We start from the raw sequence: 16782 nt of genomic DNA, 5'->3' as shown, positions 1-16782 counted from the left end.
TCTTTCTCTAAGTGACTCTTTTTTATGGAATTATCCTCATGATTTGTGGTTCCTGAGTCTGTTTTTCAAAGAGTTTGTTCAATTTCTAAAACCTTATTTAGCATCTAAGTTGAAGAATTCCTTGTATTGAAGCATGACAAGCTCTTCAGGGATTCCTGATTTGATATTGGCTTAAATGGTGTCAGACTGAGACTAAATATAGTTCAGCTGAACTAAATGCTTCAGATATACTCAAGATTTTGAGGTCTGTATTCTACCGTTAACATTTTAAATTAACAGGAAAAAATATATTTTCTTCACGGTCTAAAAAAAAACAGCACAGCTAAGCAAGTAAGTTTTGAAATCTAACCCAAATTAAGTAAAACGGCGTAGAAAGGGGCACAAAAAGGTTACCCACAAATTCACACCACTATGAAACAGACATGTACTACAACAGTTGTATTTTTTTTTTTTACATCATATAAAAAAATATCTTTATAGATTTCAAATGTTCTTTTGTTTTATTAGGCGCCATTACAAGTGGAACAAAAGAAGCGTTCCTATGGGGGCACCCGGAATATTTTCCAACGCACCAAACCACCGGAAGTTTGCAGTTCTCAACGTTCATGTGCTTCCGTGTAGACAACAGAAAGAGTATCTGAGGAACATTTATCAGGTGTGACTCGCCAGAGTTTTACACAAACTTAAAAGTAAAACATGTCGGACAACGAGGATAAGTAAGTAACAACGCAGCGGTTATATTAAGCGGCATATTAACTGTAACACCACGTGGGCTTACGTTATAACAAACGAGCCTTCCGCCGGTTAGCCGGCATAACTTGTCTTTTAATTTTAAAGTATTTCCCGGATCTGTTGTTTTTAATTATAGTTTTCTGTCATATTTGTAGCTTCGATGACGGAGATTTCGATGACGCCGAGGAGGACGAGGGATTAGATGATCTGGAAAACGTGGAAGATGTAAGTTGCTGGATAAAATTAAGTCTTTTTTTAAGGTGATGGCACCAACATGTATCCGGCTCTGTGTTATTTGGCTCATTCTGCTGCTTTTGTGACATCGTGTGTGTTTTTGTTGTTGTTGTTGTTGTTGTTGTTGTGGTGGTGGTGGTGACGACACAGGAAGACCGGGAGAACGTGCAGATCTTACCTGCGGGAGAGGGCCAGCAGGCAAACCAGAAGAGGATCACGACACCGTACATGACCAAGTACGAGAGGGCCAGGGTGCTGGGCACCAGAGCTCTCCAGATAGCGTGAGTGTTTGGACACGTGAGGAGCTGATGGCATGACGTCAGTGTCCAGGGGTTCACATCTGCCCTCCGACCTTCGCACTTCTTTTGCCTTTTAAATGTTCACTCCGTCACTGAAATTACCCCCAAAAACGTCTCGTACGTTAATTCGCTCGGACAATCAACCCCCCCACCCCACCCCCGGAGTGAACTCGATAAAACACGTTGTGATTAATGTCCTCACGTTGTTGTTTTTTTAAACCGGAAGAAAAGATGGTCTCCGTGTGTTGGTGAGAGCAGAACGCCGGGAATCAAACAAAACCTCAAGCAAACTCTTGGTGCAGCACGTTGCAGACACCTTTTTTTATTGCTTGTGTCTTTTGTAGGTAAGAATTGTGAACATGAGTTGTTTGAGCGGCTTTTATCAACAACTTTAATTGAATGAGGATCAATACCAGTGATTTCTAAACACTTTGGTGCCCGAGAGACTTTTTACTCCTTTTTATGACTTGATATCTATTAATATTCAGGGTTTTTTTCTTCATTATGCTTCTTGTGCACGCTTGATAATGTTAATAATATTATTAAAAATGATAAAGCAATTTAGATACGTTTGATTTGAGAAAATGCGTTTCGTGGCCAATAGAGGTAATTGTAATTGTTTTAGTCACTGAGGTCTTGAACGACTTTTGAATCATTAGCATGAAAAGCACATCATTATAGTTTTTAGAAGTTATTTTGATGGGCATTTTAATGCCTTTATTTGACTGTGGCAGCGGAGTTTGTGATGAAATGAGGGGAAAGAGAGCAGCGGAGGACATTCAGCAAAGTTCTCGCTGGCCCGGCCCCCACGACGTGAACCCGTGTGATTTATTCTGTCGGGTCGCAAACATTACTTTGTGTATATTTTTCACGCGCAGTGGGTGATGATGTCAGCCCTCTGTATGGCACAATACAGTAATTCAGTGTCATTTCAAAACCAGATTACTCAACAAGACTTTATCACAGAGAAACTACTCGTATCATCAGAAAGGGTCAATTCTGCTGTTTATTCAGAAATGTGCTTCTTTGTTAAACAATTGTGAAACTTCAGTATACAAATACGTGACTACAATCGTTGCGACGCTCCGGTTCTGCTTCCTCTGCTGACGTGTTCCATATGTTTGCAATGACGAGTTCATGAGTGAGTTCAAACAAGAGTAGTGGACGTGGACAGAGAGATGTATACAGATAAGCAACGAGCGTTGATGGAAAGGAGAAGTCGTGTCGTTTATTTGCTCCACCGTGCTGCGATTAGTGAGCGGTTCTACCGAGAAGGTTTGTGAATTCGGCTTATACCTCATGAGCAGAGTTCATTCTGGTTATGGAGATAGATTCAGCTGAACCTCGGTGCTGACATGGAGCACCATCAAAAACCCTCGACTTTTTTAGACGTGGCTGTCCGGTGTCAACAAGGAAATACCACTTTTTGGTCGGAGGAGTTTATAAAAAACAACATCCTGTACCTACAACATGACAACATACTGGACTTTGGGCTAACAACAACACATTGATGTGGTTCACATGCTGACCTGTTTCCAACAGGATGTGTGCTCCAGTTATGGTGGAGTTGGAAGGAGAAACAGACCCTTTGCAAATAGCTATGAAAGAACTCAAGTAAGTAATCTTCCTGGTTACCTCTTCGTCTTCATAAATTAATATGTCATCGCCTTACGTTGTTTTTTTTGTGTCATTATTTAAAGCCTGTGAATCTGTATCTTATTGTCATTATTGTCTGTTTCCTCCAACAGGGGCAGAAAAATCCCCATCATCATCCGCAGGTACCTTCCTGATGGGAGTTATGAAGACTGGGGCTGCGACGAGCTCATCATAACCGATTAAACAACGCATCCGGTCGGCACTCGGTACACGCTGGTTCACATCAGGTCTGTGAGCGACACAAACCCAGAAGAGTCCGAAAAGTGGTGCAGTTCTGGATTCAGTCCACATCCTGACTGAGATGCTCCGGACCGACAACTCAAAGACTCACGACGGTCAAAACAGTTTGTTCCTTACAGGTTATTAATCCTGTGATTTGATTTATTATGGCCTCAGTTTAATTGTTTGTGCATTCCACACAACTCAACTCACATTTGTAAGTTAGTTATCGACTCTATTCCTTCTTTTACAAGCTACATCGTAACTGAGAGCCACAAAGGGGAAATGTAACTGCAGTCAAACATTTATTTACTATTATTTAGTAAAACAGATTTTACTAAATAAACCTGTGTTATAAGGATAGGAGAGGTGATTTGTGTACAAAAATGTATTGTTATGAATAAACTTTTACAAAATAAATAAATTACAGTTTCTGATGTTTATTACTTCAGGGATTATAAACATATAAAATAGTTTTTTCGCAGCACCTAAACCACTGTAGCTTCACTATAAGCTTTGTTTCACCAATGTTTGGTAATTATTTATATATTTATGGCAGACAGTGCCTGTTTCTAAAATTACATTAAAATGCATAGTTTTTGATCAAATAACCTCCCGCTGCTTCCGCAGCACCTAAACCCTGCAAATATCTGTAGCTACCTGCAGAGTTTGATGAAGCTCACCGTGTCCACTGTGATGCAACGTTAGCTTTGGTAATGTCCTCTTTCTGCTCGGATACTCCCACCTTTCTGTTGTGTGGCAAAAGCCCAAATGATCGCTCGCTTCCCACAATAAATAAATGAATTGTTTCCACCTGAAGATAGAGCAGTTCTGTGACAGATGGCAGCTACGCAAGCCTTTCCTGTTATGTTTAGTGCCAGTTAGTGTGTCAAGTCAGCTTATTTTTGCTCAACAGAAGTTGACCAAAGTGCTGCACAACACCAAAAGAAACATTCAAACTCTTATATGAAGACAAATAAGAAATAAAACAGAATTAACAGAAATTAAAGACTATTTAAACACAAGAAGACACAACATAAAATATATACTATGTGTCTGCTTTTAAAACTAAATTTCTATTGGTTCTTTTCTTGTGAAACATTTCAGTATGTATGATGATACTCTGGTAAACAGATCTGTGGGGAATGTGTTCAGTGTGCGTGTTGTGTTTATGCATGGCATGTGTATAGAAGCAGATAACGGAACAGCGGGGCAGCTACTCTGAAGAAGCAGCGTGCGTTTCTTGTGGAAAGCCAGGATGTGTTTGTGTTCTCAACTTATCTCGTAAACTTTTACACTTAACCAGGCAGAAGTCAGTCGGCGATGGTGTCTGATTGTCTGCAGTCACAGCAATGTCATTAGCAATGTAAAGGGAAAAAAAAAAAAACTGCCTTCATCTATGAGTCTTTTGATTGGATGAGACAGAGCCTCAGGGTGACTGTAGGGGAGGGGTGGGAGGGTGGGGGGGAGCATGTGACTCTCAGCAGCACCAACCACAAAGAGGCCACCGACTGCCCTGTGTCAACTCTCAAACCCAGCTGAGGGGATGACTAATATCTTCGGAGAATTTCATGTTGTCTTTATTTCCTTTCTTCCACTTAATCGATTTGTCGTATCGTCATCTTTCTCGATTATTCCGTTTCCTGTCCCTCAAGATGTCTTTCTGTGGTCGTCTTATGTCGTCACAATTATTTACCGTCTCCTCTTCACCCATATTTGGAGACAGCAGTGCTCATTGCAGCTATGATAGAGAGTCTGATCTGTCTGCTTCTCTCTCACTTGTTGTGCCCTGATACTTTCCCTTTAATGCTGAGATTACATGGCACCCGAACCAAATGTTATTGGATTTATAGTTTATTTGTTCACCGCATCACCACATTGGCTGATGCATTATTGTACCTTCGACAGAGTCTTGCTTTCAGTTCTTCAGCTCTTGAAGTGACACAGCTTGAGTCAAACTTTTTGGCTGCTTCACATCGAGTCTGATATAAACTCACCAGTCATGTTGGGTGTTTTCATGCTTAAGAAGTCTCTTATTTTGCTTTCGCTCTCCTTCAGAGGACTGCGCCAGCTCCTTGGACTTCTGGTGATTACTGCAATATTGAGATGCTTAGCGGAATTTGATCAGCTGAGTGATCCGCAATAGTTAATGTAACATCGTGTCGAAAGAGAAACACAAACAATGAGCTTGATTATTATCTGCCGGGTCTGTCTGCGTCCGCTGCTCCTGCATGACACCTGCTTCCATAGTCTAGTCTGCAAAGTTTACATATTCACATATATCTTTTTTTCTCTTTTTTTTTTAGTTTTTTTAGTGTTTTAATTTTGTCATTGCTACAAACCTGAAAAGAGTTTTTTGTTTTGTTTTTTTGGAGTGGATGGGGTGAGTGTTGGGGGGAGGAAGGGGGAGGATTGCAGGGTCTATGCGCAGAGAGTAAGAGTCCCTTTGTATCCCGGTGAAGCTACAGGCCAGGCAGTTATGGGCAAGGCTCCCTCATGGCCCTGTTTCCCCTCCTCCTCCTCCCCCCCAGATCCCCCTCAATGGCCCTCTTTGTCTTTCCAAAGTATCACACAGCCGATTAAAGAGAGGGAATTAGGAGTCAGGCTTAACCCGCAGCACGCACGCACGCACACACACACACACACACACACACACACACACACACACACACACACACACACACACACACACACACACACACACACACACAGTGTAAAAAAAAACTGAAATATGCATATAGGCACGCATAACCAATCAGAACCCCCGAGGCTCGATTAGTTAGAGTTCAGTCTGGAGAAACTTTCAGTTGCCGTAATCTGTACATGAATGTGGATCTGATGTCACTCCTGCTGCCATTGTAATCGAACGCATCATCACTACAGTCTCATTCACTGCCTGCACATACGAGTCACCGTCACTCATGTTCAGTTTACCTCTGCTCGGCTGCTGTAGCTGTGAGCGGAGGCCCAGCCAGCTAAAGTGAATTATCCATTAGCTGAACAGATTACGCTGAGAATGCTAGCCTGTGGTTGAGTCATTAGATGCCATGAAGGACATGCTGCTTTTGTTTGTCTGTTTAATTTTCCCATGAGATGATGAGTTTTTGCCTCCTTCACAACAATAGGGACATTTCTGTGTCCTGTTGTTTAAAAAGTAGGATGCAGATGTCCTTGTTTTATCATGTGCATGTTTTAAGAGGCAGACTTGTGTTCAAGCAGAAATAATTGAACTTTATTTCAAGTGAGAATAAAAGATCATTAGTCATCATCACATGTTTAGGCTTTTGCTCCTGCTGTTATCTAAAAGTAGTGTTGCTGCGCTCTGCCAGCAACAGTTACATAAGAATGGAAAATATGAAATACTAAAATGGCAGTGACAGTCCAAAGTCGTCTTCTTAACAGAGAGAAACACAACAGTGCACACGAACATATATAAATAATTCAAAGCATACTTCAAACAGCAATGAGGACGTACAGTGAACTCTGCCTCTGGTGCTGGAGGTAAATGGTTAAATAAAGAAGCTTGGATTGAGCAGTAAAACAAGCAGTAGTGCATGCATATGGTTCAGATCTGTGTCCAGTAGTGATATATAGTGTGCATAAAAACAGATTACATTGTATTTCTTACCTTTGCAGATGGAGAATAAGATACTTAAAATACAGATATATTTAAGACATATTAAAGAAAAAAATAGTCATGAAGAGAAATAACAGCATGAAAAACAAATATGAACTATAATATTTAACAAAATTAGGAATGACATAAACATAAAGTAGAAGATGCTGCTTCTCTGTTCCATGTGTTAGTATTTGTGTTATTAAAAACAAGGCACAATTTATATTTAATATTAGGTTGTGTTAAAATGCTCAATCTCTGGCAACTGTTTCTCAGTATTGGCCTCTTTCACATAGTAACTGTCTTAAAATGTTTGTTTTCTAGTACCACAACTACAATCACATTGAATACTGCTCTATATACACATTCAGAATGACACACAAGCGAAAAGCAAAGGCAGTGGTGCAGACTTTCAGTGGAGATTATAATGGCGAAAATCATTCGACGATATTATTACAGTCAGCTGTTAAAACAAGCATGTTTCTATAATGTATTTATATATTGACACTGCGAACATCATCAATAAAAATGGATTATCCGAGTGTAAATAGAATTGTCTTTTATCGTAATCGCTACTCACGAGTACGTCAAAAACAAGTGAAAAACTCATCAGTGCCATTGTGAAAAAAGGCAAAGGTAGCTTTTGACACAAATACATTTTAAAGTCACTTACAATAAGTCATACTAGAAAAATGAGTCACAGCTAAGAAGAAACTATTTAGCTACAAAATGTAAGGTAGTTCTCAGTGTCACGTTGGGAGAAACCTCAATGAAGACAGTTTCTTCTATATAAAAAGTAAGTTTTGGTCTCAAAACTTTGGTCATTTTACAAATATTTCATATCTGTATGCATCAATATACAGTAGGTACATTTGTAACTTCAAGTACACTGTATGAATCTAATTATAAAAGTCATTGTCAAAATTGTTCTTTGACTAAATATACTTGTCATTTAACAAAACCTCCACATGTTTTTATGGCATTTTTCTTCCTTGAGTCTTCTTTTTGTGTACAAAGACATTTGAAAGTAAACAGCATAATAATTTCATTAAATGAGGACAAATGTGGCCCCCCAAAAAACTGTAGGTTATCAGTGTTCTTTGTATTGAGTCTGATCAAATACATTCCTTAAATCAGTTTGATAAAAGGTCAATCGTGCCTGAGAAGTGAATGGCCAACAAATAGTTTGGCACGCCATTCTCGTGGCATTAAAAAAAAAGCAGGAATGAATTTGGCTCCCCTTTTGTCGCACCCTTCACAAAACAGATCAAGGTCTTTCGAATTCTCACTTTGTCCCCGTTGCTGCTGACCGTTGTCTTGGCCTGTGTGAAAGGGTTGTAAACGACCATGTGGCTCCTCTGATACACATGAAGTCATCAAACTGAAAGGGACCCGAACCCCCAACCACCCGGAAACACTGCCAATTTGTATTGTTTGGAGTGTCAGATGCTTTTTGCTGTGGTGGTGTTGAGTGTTTTTTTTTTCTTCTTCGCATCACCAAAGTAATACACTCTCCAACTACGACACTTTGTGCCCCAAATGATCGACCGCTCTTCTAAAGTATCACACTCCAAGCTCGTCCTTGGGCTGTGACACCATTTCTTCCTCTGGGCAAGAGCTGAACAGGGTTTGTCCCCTCCAGCCTCCCCAGTAGACTCCCCTAGTGCCTGCCCGCTCCCCCCAGACCAGACCGGCTTCAACACTGACTCTACCGACACTGCTGTTGCTGCTGCTGCCGCTCCTTTGGTCTGACATTGGGGCTGAACCTGCACCGGTGCCCTCTGGTCTCGTTGTCTGTCATGGCCGCGACAGTGTTGTGTAGACGGGCTGTTCCCAGTGTGTGGGGCTGTGCGACTGCGATACACTGGCGGGGTCAGTGATGGCAGTGTACAGGGGCCTCTGGGACGGCCCCATGTAAGAGAAGGCTGAGTACAAGCCAGTGGCCGGGCTAGAGTGGGCGTAGTATGACCCAGAGGCCTGATGGTCAGCGTATTCAGCAAACTGAGCCCTGGAGGCCAATGACGGGAAGGCAGAGCTGTAGTGAGGAAGGCTGAGAGGGGTGTAGGTGACATGGGAACCTGCTGATACTGCCTCTGCAAAGTGACCCACGGCACCTCCGGCCTCACTCTTGATCTGGGCCTTGGAAGGGTCTGAGCCCAGAGGGGAGCCGTGATGTTGCTGTGGCTGCTGCTGCTTGGAGAGCCAGGCTGCTGAGTGTCCACTGGCCGCAGCCAGAGCTGAGGAGGTGCCGTAGGTGTACGGAGAGACTGGGGAAGCTGTTGCAGGTCCTCCGGCCCCAGCACTCTGCCCAACCCCTGGGTGCCCATTGGGGGGGAGGTACTGATCAAACTCGTCGACATCAAAAGGCTCCATATTGGCCATCACCTCATGGCTCATCTCACCAATGTCCACATTACCAAAGTCAATGTGAGGTTTCCCAGATCCCGGAGCACCTGAGCTTCCCTCTGGTCCCATTGTGCCACGGGAGCCACCGATCCCAGCGCCTTCCCTCTTACCATCCCCCGTCTTCCCAGACTGAGGCTCGGTCTTGGGAGTGGTGGGAGGTGTGGGAGGACTATGGCTCTGACCTGTAGAAACACAACAATGTAGTTACAACTCTTTTGCCTTTCATATTCACAAACAACCGTGTGCCACCCTGTCTGGTGGAGTCAACACAGATCGAGCAACGTGACAGAGATGGTATCAGGGGGTCAGTGTGAGGGTGCCGGCAGCCCACCTGCAGCATGAGGGTGGTGCACATCTGCCAGAGGGGACCTGGTTCCCCCATTGTGAACCACTTCCAGGTGGAGGCCCTTGTAGTGGGATTGGCCGTGGCTGACGTCACCCTCCAAATGGCCATCGGCCTCACTTCCTGACCCGGGCTTTCCGTTCTTGCGGCGGCGTGGCTGGTATTTGTAGTCGGGATAGTCCTTCTTGTGTTGCTTCCTCAGCCTCTCTGCCTCCTCGATGAAAGGTCGTTTGTCGCTTTCATTAAGAAGCCTGGGATAAAAAGAAAAGATTTTGGTAGGTTGGTTTGTTTCAACTTTTCTGTTGGAATCGGAAAGATAGATATCAGAAAACATTTCAAACATGTGTTAACAAGAAGATCAAGACTAAAAAAGTACATTTTAAGAGGATTATTTTTTTTTAGGCTCTAGGGGGAAGACTGCTCTGAATTGAATCTGTATTTGATCTACTTCGTTGTCCCAGGTAGCTTCATTCACATCTGCAGCTGCATCTAATGTTATGCCTGCCAGGGGCTTTTCACTGCTGAACAGTAATGAAATAATACAGGCCAAAGTAGCATCCTGTCTGCAAACATGGAACTGAGCTCCTACTATTACTACTGCTGGCAGGAATGGCATGAGAAACCCTTGACCTTCCTCAGCCTTCCTGTTCATCTTGTTTCTCGGCCAATTAACTAATCTTGACTGAGCCCAAGGTCAAGTTTGATCTAATTAATATTTGATCCTTACAAGGTTAATGAGTTTAACTTTTCTGACCTTCCCGACGGTAAATAGTGATTATTCTGTATGAGCATGTAGCGAAAAAGGACAGACTGCAAAATAGACACTGGATCGTCTGACAGCCTGCACTTTAAATATGAACGTAATGCTTGTGAAAACACCTTCAACTTCCCAGAGGGAATAGCCTCCAGCTGCATTTCCAGAAATTAAACTGTGAATGAAATTAGCCTGGATTCAAGAACATTGTGACCACAGCACACTCACAGCACAGAAACAAGTGCTGCACTGGTGAAAACAGTGTGGAAGAGCTGAAGTTATGTGCAGCTCATATAGCAAGTGTAGGAAACAGATAATTCATATAAGACTGAGGATCCAACACTGCATCTTCATGAAAGTAGTGAACATCCTTTAACCTACCACCCTTTTGTCTTTTGCATCAATATTAGCTTAAAGCTGACCTGATGTCAAATCCATGTGGCCAGGATTTTTACAAATAATTTAATTTTGAAAAAAAAGAAGAATGGAAACAAATGAGGAGGACTTTGAGTAGAGGGTAGCAACGATCAGTTGATGTAGGTGATGCCTCTGCAATTTGGAACTTTTTTTGTTGTTAACTGTTTGAAATATTCAACAAGAAATTGATGATGACCTTATTCTTGAAACTCAGACCTGCGACTCTCACACTGATCTTTCTCCTATTATCCCTAATCAAAACTTTTATTTGGAAATACTGTTGCATTGTTTAATGGCGTTTTTGACAGAGTATCTGTTTCCACTCCTAAAGGCTCAACATTTGTGTCAACATCGCTGCTGTCTGTATGTCACAGATAGAACTACTGTGGTTGTGTGCATCAGATTAAAGTACAGTCGGACTATCAGCAATCATCTATCCACATGAAGTTAGCTCCTCACCTCCAGAGCTTCCCCAAGGTCTTGCTGAGCTCCGCGTTGTGCAGGTGCGGGTGCTGGTCGGCCAGTTTCCTCCGCGCCGCCTGTGCCCACACCATGAAGGCGTTCATGGGCCTCTTCACGTGCGGCTTGTTCTTGCTCCCGGTGTTCACGCGCACGGGCATGGGCACGAGAGTCCAGTCGTAGCAGTTGAGCACCTGACTCACCGCCTCACGGATTCCTGCCGGGAATCGCTCGTCCTCGTCGTCGGATTTAACGGACGAGCAGCCCGCCGAAGTGTCGTCTAGACCGGCCAGCTGCGGCTGCTGCTGCCCGTGGAGAGGCGAGTCCCCCCCGCCAGTCGCACCAGAGGAATGACCTGGTGACAGGGAGCGACTGTCGTCCGACATCCCGGGACTGAGCTCAACCTCAGAAAAGCTCTGCTCCTCTCTGGACATCTTCCCTCACACACGCCTCCAGGTACGCAGAGGATGAAAGGCCTGCTCCTAAATGCTCAGCTCTACCTGTTGCGCTCGTGTTCTTGTGTATCCCTATAATGACGCACGGAGTGTCGGCTCACCGCTGTCTGCGCTGTCTCTGGCCTCTATTGAGTTATAATATAAACTGCCAGTCTGTCTCTACTCTGAGCCTCCGTTGCAAAACTCTGTGAGGGTTCCACATTAAAGTTCTTTCCATCCGTGTTGTTGGTATCATAGGCGGCTCAGCGCGCACCTTGGACCCCAGTTTCCCTGCTAATGCACAACTGTCTGTGCCAAACTCACCCGGTCTCTCTTCCCTCCTGACTTCCCCTTCTCTCTCTCCTCCGCTTGTCCCGCGGTTGAGATCCAACAGTAAGGACCTGAAACATCAGAGGGATGAGGAGCATCATTTTAGGAAGATTTATTTTGCGAAATGTATTTCTGTCCACCACAATACATCTTAAAGACGTGAACAATTTGCATACACCTTTTTTTTTCCCCCTCGATATTAGTTTTGTGGGTTTTCTGTGGCCTTGTCGTCTGTGCGCATATTTGCACAGGTCCAGCTCCTGTATAACGCAGTACCTCAGTGTAGGCCCGGGCCTCAACCCCCCTTTTTAAGGTTTTGCAGTTATTGCAAGCTCCCTGGAGAGAAAGTGTTGGAATGATACGAGGCCGCAGCAGCACAGACCTTGGATTTATACTCTGCAGTTCTTGGATAAACACTACCTGGCGCTGGAAACATAAACCCCGTGTGCGTGCGTTTGTGTACGCGCGTGTGAATTAGACACAGTCCGTTTGTTAAACAAGAGCAGGTCTTTCGGTAGCAGCAACACGTTTCCTCGTTTTGTCCATTAAATCCACACCCTGCCTCGAACTTGTCCAAACTGTCCGAAATCAGAGAACTTCACGAGAACCAGCAACTCACAACAGGTCGTAGCCTATTGTGTTGCAGGGAAATTAGGAATCCCTCCAGTGACATCATGTAAAAGGTTATCGATTTAACGTGTTTGTGGGTTACGAGGCCCTCATTACATCTGAAGAAAAGTTTTCACTCTAAACATTTTGCATCAGGCATGTCTGAATTTGCCTTCTTGATGTTGTGGCCCATCAATTTCCACTCCTCCTAAGTTGTTCTTTAACTGGTCGTCTGCCGTTAAGTAACACTTACACCTCTTTTTAACTAAATTGATCATTTGACAAATAACATCGGGGATAAAATTACAGTTTGTGTCTCACGTGACTCCAAATAAACGTGTTTCGAAACCCAGTTTTTAATTAACATTTGAGTGGATGTCAGTAATCGTATTCAGTTCCAGAAGAGGGGTCGGGTCAAGCGTCACCATCTGTCCGAGACGCATTTTGATATTCGCTTGCCACTTGGTCTGCAAGGCCATTTCACAGACTGTCATCACTCCTCAAAAGGTCTCGGTGCGTAAACATCGTGCGTAAAAGGGACCAAAGTGACTTAATGCGCGCGGTTGCCTGTGCTTACACTCCACGTTGCTGCCTGTTTTATTCTTTTGAGAAAAAAAAACACAAGGATGGAGAAGCACATGACTGAGTGGGGATAATTGCCTTCCGTCACCGACCACGTTGATTATAAAGTATGTTTTCTCTTTAGCAGATTTCGCCTCATATCACTAGACAAGCGAATAAAGAAGTCAATGGAAAGTCTGTCCACTAAACAGGTCCATCACTCTGCAACAGCAACTGCCATTTGATTTATTATCTGATAATATATAGTCTAATGTATGAGCCTTTCTCGACACAATGCTTTCTATTAATTTCTACTGTGCAGCTTTGTTGTGCGTAGCCTAATGAATTTCGGCGACGTGAACTCATTATCACCGCCTGACTTGCCAATAAGTTGGCCTTAATTTGCTTGTTGGAAAGTTTTTTTTTTTCAGTTAGGTTTATAATACACCAATCCACGGAGCTCCAGTTTAACAACACATTTAGGGCAAACCACAAGATAAAATGACATAAAGTGCACAAACTACAAACATACATACATAGCCCATTTAACACAATTGTATATGAAGCTACTTTGCCATTAAAGTCCTTCGTTTCTCTGCAGCAGCTTTTAAAAACTCACTTCTTTAATACGTTTTAATGTGCGACATGTTTTTTTTCTATTGAAAAATAATTTCTGATTTCTCAGTTAATTGAACAGAAAAAGCTTGCATTTAAAATAATGTGCCAAAAAGACCAAACAAATATTGATTAAAGACATAAAACAGAAATCAGTTGAAATTGGTTGCACTGATACAATAATATACCGATAGCTAAAGACAGGATTATAAGGTCTCAAAGTGTAAAGAAATGTAGCTTTACATTATATTTAAACCTGTTTTAAAGTAACATTTGTTAATTTTTGCAGTGGCATTATTGTCAGATGGTTTTACGCAGAGATCTGGATGGCTGAAATGTTCCAATGTCATATTTGATGCTCCAGAAAGAACAAAATCGTCACTTCAGACCTGTAGAGAGACACACTCCTAAAAACCAATCGTCCTGAAACAGTCAATAATCGTGCTATTCTTAAAGATAATTAAAAGAGAGTTTACATCTCTAATTCTGAAGTTTTTCTCTTTCGACGAGAAGAAATAATCAAATGGTCAGAGTCAGAGCAGCCAACAGCAGCAAAGAGGAAAGAGTTGGAAATGCTAAGCGTCTTACTTCAGTAATGAGAAAAGGAGGTCGCCGGTTTAGCACGAGAATCCGTGAGTTCCCGAGTTTCCAAAGTGACGCTCGCTCCCCAGCCCCCTCGCTCGCGCCGCCCGAGTATGAATGCCTGCTCTGTGTGCGGGTACCAGGGCTTAAAGAGCTCCTTGTATGAGGCTGACAGAAAAAAATAGAAAGATGCTGAGGACAAGTCTTAAAGGAGCAGCGCAAATATACGGATGAAGGGCTGCAACATCTCTGATTGGTTATCTCTCTCTCTCTCTCTCTCTCTCTCTCTCTCTCTCGTTGTATCTATCTATTTACCTATCTAATGTGTCTGTCTCAGGTCGACTTAATTATCTACCGATAACTTAAACGTAATTTTACGCAAAGATATTTAAACATTTGAATTATGCAAATGATGCTTATTTTAGACACGAACGTCGTGCTCTGATGGGGAGGGAGATGCATTGTATTAGTATCAACCGGTATAATTGATGTAATCCTTCCACATAAGGTTCATGTATCCTACGAATTGTAATGCGCGTTTACCTGACAGGAAATCAAGCTGCTGCATTTTGCTTTTTTTTTTTTTTTAAACAAAAACGAGCATTTCACCTGGTTGCAGCATCTCTTAAAAAAAAAAAAAAAAACTATGCACAACATCTTTAAATACTTCAGAATGAAATCCAGTGTGCCGCATCAGGAGTTTCTCCCAAATTGAATCAATTTGACTGGTTTTTATAAAAGGCTGAGAAAAATGTCATTGTGTAATGTTCAAGGACACAGACGCAGTTAAATTTTTGGATTTCAGAACATGCTCGCAGGCAGATCCACAAAAACTATCAGAGGCCTAATTCTTTAAAAAAGAGGAGAAAAATGGGGCGACAAACTGCGCCACAAAAATAGACAGAGATCTCTTAACCAAACAAGCTGCCAATGGGTCAAATTAGATGCACCTTTATGCACTTCAATAGCCTTAAATACAGTTATTGGACACATAAATAATGTTGTTGTTGTTGTTGGTTTTTTACTAGAACATGTTCTACTTTGCATCAGCATTGCAGTGGAAGACTCATGTTAGTGAAGTTTATCCACTTTTTGGAGTGTAAAAAATATAAATACTTTTTCAAATTTTGATGTTATTAAATGCGTAACAGTTTTAATTGAACACCTTTTCCCCAAATATAAAAAGATTCCCCATTCTTATACTTGTTCATCTGCACAGGTTTATATTGACCAGCACACCACAGGTGTAGACTATAAGCATTTAAAAGCCCTTGCAGATGCTGAGTCTGTGTCATTTGGACAGCTCGCCTCTTCGTGTCCATGTGTGAGTTTTCTAATTGCATCAGCGCCTCTAACTGTGAGACAGAGCGCGCGTTTAAAACCAAACTGTTCTGGTATGCACAAAAGAGAGACGAGAGGGGACAATACGGGCCGCACGGATACAAACACAGGCGCTGTTCCTCACAACAATGACCCCTTGTATCCCCGCCATGCGACACACTGGCCCCCAATTCAAAAATCACCACTTTTTTTTTTTTCATTACCCATGAATGTTGGCCGTGATAAGGGAATCCTAAGCATGAGTGCATCTCTCTGTCCGATTCATTCCCCCTCTTCCCTTCTTTCTTTGCGCCCTTTGTTTTTTGTTTTTTTTTGTTTTTTTTATATCTCAGGTGAACTGTAATCATGTGATCAAAACGGGCGCCCCCTTCCCCCTCTATTGAAAAAAAACACAAAAAAAACCCGGGGGAACAAAAAGCAGTTCTGTGCATATGAAAAAAGACAAGAAAATAAGAAAAAGCCTTGTGTCTTCCCTTCTGCCGGCCATTCTCTGTCCGACTCCTAAACTCTGACATATAGAGAAAAATGCTCCAGGAGCACGGCGAGGCGACCCGTGGAGCTGCCGGGCTCCTGGAGCTGTAAACCGGGGACCTTCACAGAGCCACTCCGAGGATTTCCCTCCCGCTGTGCAGCTGAGGATTTACGGCCCGGCCTCGGCTTGACGTGAGTGTTATGTCGTGTGTGTGTGTGTGTGTGTGTGTGTGTGTGTGTGTGTGTGTGTGTGTGTGTGTGTGTGTGTGTGTGTGTGTGTGTGTGTGTGTGTGTGTGTGTGTGTGTGTGTGTGTGTGTGTGTGTGTGCGTGTGTGTGTGTGTGAAGGGATGATGGCAGGAAGAGGCCCAACAAAATCATATAGCTGCACGAACTGAAGGCGTTTAGGTGAGACGAGAAAGTTAATGTCAGTTTATGTAACGTGTTTTAATGGTCGCGATATGTTGGAGAGAAATTACGCAGCAATTTAGTCGTTTTTATTTTTCGGCCTTGTTTTTGATGTCTGGCGCTGCTACAACAAGGCTGAAAAAAATATATTCATTAATCAAGTTTTTTCTCTTGTGAGAAATATGTGATTGAAGCAGATTTTTGAGAACGAGGAAAATTAATTTATTCTTTTTAAAAATCATTTTCTCAATGGCCTTTGTCCAAAATATGTTGCGTTTTGGATAAAATGGACGACTCG

The 16782-nt window shown here is 42.7% G+C and overlaps 2 protein-coding genes across 5 annotated transcripts; one reads left to right on the top strand and one right to left on the bottom strand.

Moving 5' to 3' along the window:
- Nucleotides 1-586: 586 nt before the first annotated feature.
- Nucleotides 587-3564, top strand: polr2f (RNA polymerase II, I and III subunit F). The gene is made up of 5 exons (XM_069701364.1): nt 587-716; nt 888-957; nt 1117-1247; nt 2808-2879; nt 3014-3564. Exons 1-5 carry the CDS (start codon nt 697-699, stop codon nt 3102-3104), a joined length of 384 nt encoding a protein of 127 aa, XP_069557465.1. The 5' UTR covers nt 587-696; the 3' UTR covers nt 3105-3564.
- A 2787-nt stretch (nt 3565-6351) lies between these two features.
- On the bottom strand, nt 6352-14385 carry sox10 (SRY-box transcription factor 10). Of its 4 annotated transcripts, none has more exons than XM_069701344.1 (4): nt 14273-14385; nt 11136-11970; nt 9494-9756; nt 6352-9344 (listed from the first exon to the last, which is right to left on the bottom strand). In XM_069701344.1, exons 2-4 carry the CDS (start codon nt 11567-11569, stop codon nt 8554-8556), a joined length of 1488 nt encoding a protein of 495 aa, XP_069557445.1. In that variant the 5' UTR covers nt 11570-11970; nt 14273-14385; the 3' UTR covers nt 6352-8553. The 4 variants fall into 4 exon arrangements, with proteins under 4 accessions (XP_069557445.1, XP_069557448.1, XP_069557447.1 ...); XM_069701347.1 differs by lacking the exon at nt 14273-14385 and adding an exon at nt 14161-14216; XM_069701346.1 differs by lacking the exon at nt 14273-14385 and adding an exon at nt 14074-14151.
- Between the last annotated feature and the right edge of the window lie 2397 nt (nt 14386-16782).

Source organism: Brachyistius frenatus, unplaced genomic scaffold (genome assembly GCF_029030835.1).
Source record: "Brachyistius frenatus isolate BFR_SWC_R1_liver_20210118 unplaced genomic scaffold, ASM2903083v1 Contig_36, whole genome shotgun sequence".
Lineage (NCBI taxonomy): Eukaryota > Metazoa > Chordata > Actinopteri > Embiotocidae > Brachyistius > Brachyistius frenatus.
This window is presented reverse-complemented; position numbering and strand designations above follow the sequence as displayed.